Source organism: Dermacentor albipictus, chromosome 4 (assembly GCF_038994185.2).
Source record: "Dermacentor albipictus isolate Rhodes 1998 colony chromosome 4, USDA_Dalb.pri_finalv2, whole genome shotgun sequence".
In the NCBI taxonomy this organism is placed as follows: Eukaryota; Metazoa; Arthropoda; class Arachnida; order Ixodida; family Ixodidae; genus Dermacentor; species Dermacentor albipictus.
Window position 1 is genome coordinate 139121885 of NC_091824.1, and position 11839 is coordinate 139133723.

General features: G+C 49.0%; 1 protein-coding gene across 2 annotated transcripts in view; it reads left to right on the top strand.

Moving 5' to 3' along the window:
* The window catches only part of LOC135895775 (sodium-dependent proline transporter-like), a 38244-nt gene extending 31589 nt beyond the window's left edge, over positions 1 to 6655 (top strand). The window contains exons 1-4 of one of the 2 annotated variants that reach the window (XM_065423934.1): positions 833 to 1255; positions 3316 to 3792; positions 4695 to 5312; positions 6002 to 6655. In XM_065423934.1, coding sequence (XP_065280006.1) covers positions 1004 to 1255; positions 3316 to 3792; positions 4695 to 5312; positions 6002 to 6580 — 1926 coding nt within the window. In that variant the 5' untranslated portion in view covers positions 833 to 1003 and the 3' untranslated portion in view covers positions 6581 to 6655. Of the gene's footprint in view, positions 1 to 832; positions 1256 to 3315; positions 3793 to 4694; positions 5313 to 6001 lie in introns of those variants that run through there. The other variant, XM_065423935.1, reaches the window with a different exon arrangement.
* The last annotated feature ends 5184 nt before the right edge of the window (positions 6656 to 11839 follow it).

The following is an 11839-nucleotide window of genomic DNA, read 5'->3' on the forward strand; positions in this document are numbered from 1 at the left end:
CAACATCATTATGGCATGTGGGCAACGCATCCTCGTGAGTCGGTTTTTCTTCATTTGTTTGAACACGCCAGTGAAAACGAAACCAATTCAGTGATTACATTCCTTGTCGTCCCTAATCGATCTACTCATAACTACGGCACTTTGCAAGTACCCTGATGATAAATCGATCACTAAATGGCGGGTGTCTACTGAAGAGCTCTCCTCCTCGAAGCCTGAAGAACAGCTCAATCTGATCGACAGAGCTAGCAAGATGGCGAAGGCCACAGGGCCCCTGGACTGAGGGCTCCACCTTCGCCGGGATACCGCCTTTGTGGAAATGAATTTTTTCCCCTAATTAGTTAATTAATTTATTATTCATTCATTCATTCATTCATTCAGTCTATTACATTGACTTCTACAACAATAGAGCGTTGCGAAATCTTAATTTTCAAAGATCAGAGATATTGGGGAAAAAATGTGCTTTATCTGACCACAAACATTACAATAACGACATTGTCGCGCGGCACACTTAACTAAAGAATTTTTCATTCTTTACATTTTACTGAAAACCAAATCAAAGAACCAGCCAACCAGCGTGCAACGTGCGTATTTTTCATGTTAGGTTACGGAAGCCTGTGACATTATTAGTGCGACGTGCATTCTTGATTCCTTTATTTTTAAGTAATTTGTTTTTTACGTGAAATAATAGTATCAATAATTTCTAGCAGTCGTATTCTCACTGCTACTAATAATACTGCCCACCCTCTCTCACGTCCTATTGTTCTACCAACTTGACGAATCCCCCGATGTGGGTGTGTGCCAGTCTCTGGGATCATTACGATGCACTGAGGCCAGGGTGACGACAACGACGAAGAACACACGTGAGCGCGCACCACTCGCTCTCGTGCTCCACGTGCACGACCTTCTGGAAGCCATTTGAACGACCGGGCCACGCCTCGTCTCGGCGCACTCCTTTAGCCTGTGGCAGCAAGCCTTTCCATCCCGATCCCTCGCCGAGGTCAGCATGAGCGTCATCAAGGAGAAGTGGTCGACCAACCTGGAGTTCATCTGCTCCTGCATCGGCTACTCCGTGGGGCTGGGCAACCTGTGGCGGTTCCCGTACGTGGCGTACAAGAACGGCGGTTCTGCCTTTCTCATTCCCTACATCGTCATCAACGTGCTCATCGGCCGGCCGATCTACTACGTGGAGCTCCTCCTAGGTCAGTTCAGCGGTCAAGGACCCCTGGGCGCTTTCCGCATGTCGCCCATGTTCCAGGTGAGCGTCTCTTCGAGCGCGAAGTGCCCGTTCCGGAGAAATTTCTCGCAGAACGCAGCCCAGTTTCGGCCGCAGAAGCTGCCCATCTTTGGCAATAAAAAACAAAAAGAACGCAGACCAACGAGCAACTTCGTATTATCAGGATCGGCACACACACACCCTTCTTTGAGTAGACTGTCTCGTGGATCAGCCTTCTTTATCTTGCGTCGACACGAACAACGAAGAGCGGTTAATGTCATGTACAATGCTATTGTATTAGAAAAAGTTAAGCTATTTCATTTGCAGCTGAGGCTGCTGAGCGCTACTGGAAGAATGAAAGTATTCACAAAGAGGTGTACAAGCGGCGCACAGTTGGTTATATAAGGGTCCTGCATATTTCACTTAACGTGCTCGAAGAAAGATTTTGCGCTTACCGCTGCATTGTTCTTGCTCAAATTTTACGGAAGGCGCGCATCTTGGAGTCTACGTCATTCAGTGTAACCCTTACCGCAGTTACTTGCCTGGTTGATTTAAATAAACCGCAAATTTGGCTTCTCCTATGTGGATGCGAGCTGCTGCCGCGATGGCGCAAGCATAAGCTTGTGTCCTCGTCGTGGCAGCAACTCGCTTCCCCATAAGCGAAGGCAAATTTTCACTTAAGAAACAAAATAACGCAGGCAATTAACTGTGGCAAGTGTGGGCTGCAATGCAGTAAATTCGATCCTACTGCAAAAAAAAAGAAGAAAGCGGCAGAGACAAGACTGCTTGCGTGTGGGAATGCGAAAGCATTACACCGTTTGTCAACCTCGGAAGGTAATAAACGCGCTCATGAACGCACACACTAGGCAAACTTTTAGTCAGTCAGGACCATGTCGCCGCGGTGGCATCGGAGAAGCGTGCTCATTTCGCACCCAGGAGGCCCAGGTTCAATTCGCACCAAGACCGACATGCATCAAATTTTCTTTTCAAAGCCACTTTGTTTACCGGGACCTCCCATGAGAAATTCGGCGTCAATCCTAGAATCCGGCGTCAATCTTGACATGTTTTGTGCTCTTTCCGCCATCGGCCCTTTTTGGTATACCATCTATCGGTTTCGCGGACGCCGACAGATTTTCGCGCAAAGGGGCACATAATGCGCTTGCATTAAAATTTTTGCCAGAACAGTGCAGTGGTAAGCGCAAAATCTTTTTTTTTTGAACACGCCAAGCGATATATATTGGACCCTGTATTTGTTGCGTGGTCGGATTGGGCTGCATTAGTGCCGTTATTTCTATGGAAGGGCCACCGTGGGCAGGGCCGAGGTGCCGCCATCGGCATTGTGACACTGCCACTTGGGGCGTCCTATAGTTGGCGTCGAAACTGAACTGTATACAACAATAGTCCCAGTCTGCTCGACTCGCGGGGTTCAGAGCTGTTCTTGCTCGTCACGAAGGTCCTCCGCCGGGCGGTGTTACTAAATTCTCTCCGTTATGTACTTTGCCGTTCATGCAGCGTTGTCATGAAACATCGCTAAACCAGCGGCCTCTCTGCAGCTTAAGAAATCAAAAATGGAAACGGACAACCAGATATCTCTCCAGCACACATATGATCGGGACCGATAGCCACGGGTGCATTTAGAAGCCGAGAAGTAACCCCCGGTCACAGGGGCATTTCGCAATTGAATCGTATCGGGATCGAAGTTCTCGATCACGATTGGCCCCCTTCCACAGCTTGCTCTAAGTAACCAATCACTATTAAAAACTCTATTCCGATCAGGATATATCGCGATCAAAACTACCGCCTCTGAATGAGGTAAAAGACGTATAGAAGTGTTTTGATTAGTTCGTGCGTTTGTGAACGTTATTAATTGTTTCAATCGCCTCGAGGCGCCAGTAAACGAGAGCATGAAGGGGTCATGAGTTCGATATCTCCGTCTTTAAACGCCTAAGCATGTTGGTCCACCTGGTACTGGCATTCAAGACCATTAAACGGTGATGTAAACCCATGCGTCGCATAATATCGCTTCCCACAATGCGTAAGATCTGCATAGTTTTTTTCCCATTTTGCTTAATTTTGCTTTTTTTCCTTCTCGCACGCCGCAGGGCAATGCATTCGGCATGATGTGGGGCGCCTTCGTGACCACCATCTACTACCAGATGATAATCACGTACGCCGTGCTCTACTTCTACCACTCGTTCAAGAGCCCGCTGCCGTGGACAGACTGCTACGAATGGTGGGGCGTTCCCCTGGAGGGATGCTTCGCGCGCCGCACGATGAACCGCGTGTGTGCCAACATCCGCAAGAGCGTCGTCATGGCGGGCCTCAACGACACAGAGGCAGAGTCGCCCGTCGTGGTCACCTACGAGGGCAGCAGTGTGCTGCTGTCGCAGAGCGAGTACAACAGCCGCTTCGCCGGCTGCATAGACGCCAACGCCTCGTCGGTCGACATGTTCTACAACCGAGTGGTTCTCAACGCGTCGTCTTCCTTCGAGAAGGTCGGCTTCGTGCAGCCCAATCTGGTCATCTGTTACGCCATCTGCTGGGTCATCATATTCCTCATCATATTCAAAGGAATAAAGGTCAGTGGTGGGGTTCACGTGTCATGCGGTAGGCCTAAAGCGATGCTCTACCCGGCGGCAGGCGTGCGCTGCAGGCCGTCGGACTGCAGCATGTGCGTTTCACCTAGAAACAACAACAACAGAAAAAACACGATGAAGTGTATTGTCGTCTAGGTTGTTTTGAGCCTTTGTTTAAAGGAATAGGTGGTCATTCGCGCGCATTGACAGCGAGTAAGGCCGGCACGCGATAGGAGGTTAGATACATCAATATAGCTCTAAAAAGTTTCATGCCTACATTTTGTTGCGCGTTGTCCTTTTAGACCGTTAGTCAGGCATTATCCTGCTCGCAAGGATTTCGAGGAAGTTTTTCGTGCATGTAAAGATGAACTCATTCTTTTTTGTCGAAATTAAATATTACATCACCTATTTTCTTATTTTGTGAGTGCTAAATGTGTTAAAGTGTTAAATACAGTATGAGTGTCAAAACGTGTTAAGGTTCGTCGTAGCAACACCAAGCTCACGTACCTTGACGCCAGGACATTAAAGCTGGAGCCGGAGCCCAATCTTGTGTCAGACGAGGGACAGAAAGGGCAACCCCAACAATTAAAAGCTGGTATGTTCTGGTATCGAAAGCGGTACATGTGTTCCCACTTTTGCTATGCGTACATATCTGCATGAACAAGATAGCTTGCACGTGACGTTACGGGCGCAGCTTGCCACCGCAACGGTTTACCAATATGGTGGCTAAGGTGGCGTCCGTGTAATCCATCTATAAGCGCTGAAACAGTGCCTTGCCGTGGTCCTGTTGAGAACAGACGCCTTCAATACGTGAGGTTTGCACGTTTACGTTGCAGTCTCACGTTGTACGTGAGACTGCACGTTTGCCTGTAATAACACTTTCTCTCTCTGACCCATCGTTGCAGGTGGTTGGTAAGGTGGTCCTGGTGACCGCCACGGTCCCGTACGTTATTCTGACCGTCATGCTTATTCGTGGCATCACGCTGCCCGGAGCCAGCATCGGCCTGCGGTACCTCCTCGTGCCCCAGTGGGACACGTTGTTGAGCCCGGACGTGTGGCGTGCGGCCACTGAGCAGACCTTCTACTCGCTAAGCATTGGCACTGGGGGTCTTCTGGTGTACGGCGGCTACCAGCCGTTCCGCAACGACATGTCGTCCAGCGTCGCCTTCATCTGCTTCGTCGATTTTCTGACCAGCGCGTTCGCCTCCCTGGTGGTGTTCTCGGTCCTGGGAAACATGGCGCACACTCTGGACATTCCCATCGCGGACGTGGTCGCCGCGGGGCCGGGCCTCGCGTTCATCACCTACCCCGAGGCCCTGTCCCTGATCCCGTTTCCCAACCTGTGGGCGGTGCTGTTCTTCGCCATGCTCTTCTTTCTGGGCATCGACTCGCAGATGGGCAACTGCGAGTTCCTCACCAATTCCATCCAAGAGCTATTCCCCTTCTTCGCGAAGAATCGCACCGCGACCGCCTTCATGTACTGCTCGTTCTGCTTCCTCATCGGATTGTCCCTCACCACGCAGGTGGGGCTTATTCTTTTTTATTATTTTTTTGGGGGGAGGGGGTTGTATTATTGCCAACACCGCGTGGACGGGACTGAGATTATGGGAATACACGACACGGGGTATGATGTTTTTTTGAGGTTTGTTGCTGACGGGCGAAAGATGTAGCCATTGAAAACCAAGCCAAGCTCATTGAGCCAATGAGCCAAGCCAAGCTCATTGCACAATGCACACCGTACCAAAAAGCCCTGCTAACCACCATATGTGGGGTTATTTATTTCTGGTCATTTGGAACTTCTTGCAGCATGAAACGACGAGTGATGAGACGAGAAGATTACGAACTCGTGTGCAGCCTTCTTGTTTTATCTCACGTTTTTCGTGCTCCAAGACGTTCAAAACGAATCGAGCGGGCCAGTCTCTCAGAAATGATTGCTTGAAGTAATTTGTTACAATTCACCCTCCAGTTTGATGCTTCGCTTAGTTACTTTGTAATTTGCAAAACTACATAATGATCTCAACGCTACCATAATTGAAGACGCTTAACACCAGTTTGCTCAGAAATGAATTTAACTGACTCGCGTGAACGCTAAAATTACGCTGTAGGGGTTCCAGATTAAGTTTTTTTGCCTTAACATATCTGCGCGGAAATTAGCCCGCAAACATCGACTGTTCTTAGCCTATCTCCCTGCTGGTCCACTGCGAACGCGCAGGCTGGCCTGTACGTCCTAACGATCCTGGACAACTACTTGGGCGCCCTGATCGTTCTCTTCACCTGCCTGGGCGAAGCCATCATCGTGGCGTGGATATACGGCATGAACCGCTTCTGCTTCGACGTTACCTTCATGACGGGTAGCTGTCCCAGCTACTTCGTGGTCATTGCATTCAAGTACTGTGCGCCCGTGGTCCTGGGCAGTTTTCTGGTCTACAGTTTGTACGAATTCCCGCGAAGCAGCGTTGGCGATTACATCCTTCCTCTGTGGGCTGACTTGTTCGGCTGGGCGTTGGCGGTGGTGGGGCTCGCACCGCTCGTCATCATTGCCGTGGTCAAACTGGCGCAGTGCGGATTCAGCTGGCGCCGAGCTGCTTGCCCCGACACTGACTGGGGTCCTAGTGAAACCAAGTACCGGCTCCTCTACCGCGAGCGGCTGATTGAGGTGGGCCTCGCCGAGCTCCAATACCACAAGATGTCGGCGACCACCTCCACTTCACCCAACATGGAACGACGGCCACCGTCTCGGGAAATCGGTAGCGAGAAACGCGTCCACCCGCGGTCCAAAGGGCTGATGTGAATTCTTTGACCCTCAGCGCACAAAAGTTGAAGCAGCGTCGTTAAGATGGGAATAAATGCGCATGAGCACGACTTAGATATCGCCTACTTATTTACCCTGTGATAGTACTATTGAATGATTTTGCCTGCTAGGTGTGGCGTGTTTACGTACAAACACATGTTGATGCATGTAATATCGCGTATCGAGCGATAAGCTTATTAAGAAACGTGAGCAAAATGTCTTGCGATACCAAAAATTTATTCTTCGGATACTAATCTCTGAGTGAACCAACCTAAAATATTTTCACTGTACTGTTTACAGCTTTTATGGTGCTACAAAAAATGATTGAGGCACTCGCTGCGGTGAGGGGGCCCTTGATAGTAGTTTGTACCCTATTCTGATGGGCTCTCTCACCCTAGAGTTGGTAAATTTAGGGGGCCCCTCTTTACAGCGAGGCTGTATATGCCTATAGGCGAAATGTTCTTGGTCCGACCACAGAGCCATTATTTATGGGGGTATGATTCATTGCATTCGTATTACGTGACGGACGGACAAAGTTCTCGTTGGGTAGGCATAGAAACGCTGACGCATTTAAAGCACATACGTATTATTACAGGGAAGGAACACAGAGGGGAACGGGGTTAAGACAATATCATGATGATCTAAGAAATACCTTTAAAGCAGAGCTGTATGTGCCTAGGCGACACGGTCGCAGTCCGACCACGGAAACCCTCCGGTGGAAATTGCAGGGCGCTGTTGGCTACGCCGATAGTTACGTCATTCCCCCCCCGCTCCCCCCTCCCCCCCCCTAGCAAAGGTATGTCGCACCATTGCCTGAGCCGAAAGGGTCGCTTCTCGTGAGGGGCCATTCTAGGACTCGGGCCTGCCAGATCATAACTGAGCAGAGTCTCAATAAAGTTGTTACCACCACCCACCCGCACCATTGAATACGCCGATAGTGACGTCGTTTCTCTCTCGCAGCAGAGCGCGCGCGCAAAAGTCTCTCTCTGACTTCGCAATACATGACGGTCACACATCGTTCGTTCTCCCGAGGAGCCGCTAGCCTACGAGCAACAGCACCGAGAGCAGGAGAGATCTCGTCGGCGTCACGCCAACGCCTCGGAAGGAGATCAGGCCCGCGATGCGGACTCTCATACTCTTATTAAAGGCAAACATTTTGCTCTGTTGAGAAGCATTATGACTATTTTCCACAAGAAACGCTGAGCCTTACGTTGCCGTTCGCAGAAACATTCATTTCCCGCATTGTCATGCAAATTGCATATACGGTGCGGCGTCACGGCTTTGTGCAGCCGGCGAGACTGCGCCGGCCGCTTATCTTCGTTACTATCTTCTGGTTCCTGGTTGGTCAATGAAGTCATCAATTCTAAGCCACTGACATAAAATAATTCGCGATAATCTAGCTCTTCAATTAAGTCGCCACAGGAATTATTAGGTTTCTACGGCAGTCGCCTGCTCCTAGCAGCAGGGTCCGGAAGCCTATAGCATTACGTTAAAGACAGTAGACAGCTTTAATAGAGCGTTGCTTACGCTCCGCTCCGCACGCAGTTCGCGCACACCGGTGGCTGTATAGAATGCATTGATTTCGCTTATCTAACAAGCGCGTCTCTCATGCTATCTTCGGCTGGTCGCTTCCATCCCCCGAAGCAGAGTCGGGCAGATCCGGCGTTCCCCGAGCTCAGAGGTAGAGGACGAGCGCGCAAGCCAAACGTGCGAGTCGCTCTCGGAGGAGGCAATGGCAGATGCTAAACCACGTGACTACTACCAACGTCCGATGTTTCGCTTATCGAAAGCTTCCGGCGCTGCTGGGAAAACTGGCGGACGCGCCGGCGGGACGGGCGTTCGTCGCAGTGGCCTAGGTTGCCTAGGTTACGGTGGGCCGTCGCCAACAGCAGCGACGCGGCTCTGCGATGACGTTTCAATTTCGACGACTGCTCCGACGACAGGGCTCGGAGCGCCTCAGAGCGCTCGAAGGTGGAGGAGAGCAATCGAGAAGAACCAGCCGAACGCTGGGCGGGCACCCTCTTTCAACCAGCCGAAGACAACGCCGCTCGCGAGAGCGCTCCAGAGCGCTCAGAAACGACCAGTCGAAGATGGCATCAGAGTCGCCAGTGACGTGCTCTCAGCTTGGCTATGAAACGATAAATATAGCAACTAGACACACCCTGACGTTCTTCTGAATCGGGTTCCTAGCGGACCGTGGACAGCGTTCTACGTCCCGCTGCCGCTTTGAGCGTTGTGCGCATGCGCATCAGTGTTCTCGGTGGCGTTCTGCTAAGTGACTGTGGAAATTGTTACGATACGCCGTTCTCAGCGGAGCGAACTGTAAGTGCTCTGCTACAACTGTCGAGTATGTCTTTGCACTCATTCTAGATTTTAAGGCCTGCGTAGCAATAATGTATTCTGTATTTAATTGTATTCGTCACTAAGCGCGCTCTCGTTAGAGAACGCCCTGGCAGAACGCCGGCCCACGCCGGTGGGACATATAAAGAATATGAAACTATATCAGCGACCCACCGTATAGGAAAACAGTATGACCACCGGGGCGCCATCCATTATAAAAATAGCGCTGAATATCTGATCTGGAAATAAAACTGCCGAGGATTTCTTCGGAAACGGGGAAGCCTGCAGCAGTTCCTTTTAGGAAAAGAAGCCGCATATGTCATAGCCCTGCAGGTGCCTATGGGACCGGCAAAATTTATCATCATCATCATCATCATCATCGTCATCATCCTAGCTACGCCCACTGCAGGGCAAATGCCTCTGCCATACTTCTCCAACTACCCCAGTCATGTGCTAATTGTGGCCATGTTGTCCCTACAAACTTCTTAATCTCATCCGCCCACCTAACGTTCTGCCGCCCCCTGCTACGCTTCGCTTCTCTTGGAATCCAGTCCGTGACCCTTAATGACCATCGGTTATCTTCCCTCCTCATTACATGTCCGGCCCATGCCCATTTCTTTTTCTTGATTTCAACTAAGATGTCATTAACTTGCGTTTGTTCCCTCACCTGATCTGCTCTTTTCTTATCCCTTAACGTTACACCCATCATGCTTCTTTCCATAGCTCGATGCGTACGTCGTCCTCAATTTAGGTAGAACCCTTTTCGTAAGCCTCCAGGTTTCTGCCCCGTAGGTGAGTACTGGTAAGACACAGCTATCATACACTTTTCTCTTGAGGGATAATGGCAACCTGCTGTACATAATCTGAGAATGCCTGCTAAACGCACCCCAGCCCATTCTTATTCTTCTTATCATTTCAGTCTCATGATCCGGATCCGCTGTCACTACCTGCCCTAAGTAGAACTATTCCCTTTCCACTTCCAGTGCCTCGCTACCTATCGTAAACTGCTGTTCTCTTCCGAGACTGTTAAACGCTACTTTAGTTTTCTGCAGATTAATTTTAGACCCACCTTTCTGCTTTGCCTCTCCAGGTCAGTGAGTATGCATTGCAATTGGTCCCCTGAGTTATTAAGCAAGGCAATATCATCAGCGAATCGCAAGTTACTAAGGTATTCTCCATTAACTCTTATCCCCAATTCTTCCCAATCCAGGTCTCTGAATACCTCCTGTAAACACGCTATGAATAGCATTGGAGAGATCATATCTCCCTGTCTAACGCCTTTCTATGTTGGGATTTTGTTGCTTTCTTTATGGAGGACTACGGTGGCTGTGGAGCCGCCATAGATAGCTCTCAGTACTTTTACATATGGCTTGTCTACACCCTGATTCCGTCTACACACTGAGAAACACGGCTTATTAAACCTTTGCCCACACGTGTCACAGACACGTCATGGCACATCATGTGAAACGTGCACTTCATTTGCACTCAAGATAATGATTGCACGTGGGAAAAGCTCAAGTTCTTTTTGTGTTAGTAACAAGGGCGGCGTGTTTCGCATGGTGTGCGATGACGTCCCTGTGACACGTGTGGGCAAAGGTATAAGAAGCCGTGTTTGTTGCAAATAAACGTTGTTAAAACTCAGCGCTTGCGGTGTCGTCTTCTCGTCTCGTGTCCCGTCTACGTTTTGCGTTGTTAGCGCCAGGACGGAAAACCAACAAGCCCAAGCTGCTATTCTAGCTGCTAATCAGGTAGGTCAGGAAATGAGAGCTTCTGTTTCATTTTCGTTTCTATGGAAGTGTTTGAGATGTAAGTGATAACTGGTGTTGATTTTGTTGCGTTTGTTATTGATAGGAACGCGAAAATATGAGACGATGAAAAACAAAACTACGGCCGGAACAATGCTGTCTTTTTTAATTATTTATATGTTCAAACAATGCGCTATGTTCCTTTAGCACTTGTCTGCCGACGTCCGAATTTTTCATGCTCTTTCTATTAATAAACCAGTACCAACTTGTTCAAATTATTGTGCTGCTTGTCGTGCAACAAGTAAGAGATCACCATGCCAGCTCTACTAACAAAATAAGGAGGCTGCATCAGTTCCCGTGATGTTTATTGGCAACAAATAAAACACCGTTTCTACAAACAGAAATGACATGGCACAGTACATTTCTATAGATGCTGACTGACTGAATTGTTTTGGATTAAGTTAAACCATGTTTCATTCCTTTGACAGTAGATGTCGCTGCATTTGGGCATTGTATAAACAAGGAAAAAAAAAACAAGGACGCCTAAGCTTCGCCTTTAAAAGTGGAACGCGATAGCATTCTAAGATCCCTAACTGCTTCTCACGCTTCCTGGCAAGTTCAGCTTTTGTATCCGTAATGTCTACCGGGACACGCTGGCGGCGAACGCTTTGCAAGAAGGTGAGCCTTGTGGTAGAAACGCGGCCTCTTGCCTGGATCGATCTCCTGTTAGTGTTTCGCACTTTTGATATTTCAGTCTGAGAAGATCTACAATAAGAGATATGCGCTGTGTGTATTTCCTTTTCCATTACATTTGTTTGTGGGCTGGCATTCTCGAAATTCCGAAGAATAACTATGTAAAGAATGAGACAAGGTATGAGCAACTTTGGCGATAGAAGAGTGACTGGGTAAGCGCGGTTTCGAATTTGGTTCGGAACGATTTTTACCGATGCGCCGCTTGACATAGGAACGTGGGACGCCGACACCGGATTTTCTCGAAGCCCTTAAAAGGACGTTTTAGCTCGGGTTCACCTATCTAAATACACGTAAAAGGAGAATTAGTTTTTCTCGGTAACCATTGCACCAAATTTGACGAGAGAGTTGTTGAATTTAAAAGAAAGACTTAAAATATAGTGACTGTTGGTCACAAATTTTTTATTTAGGTCGTCAATTTTTT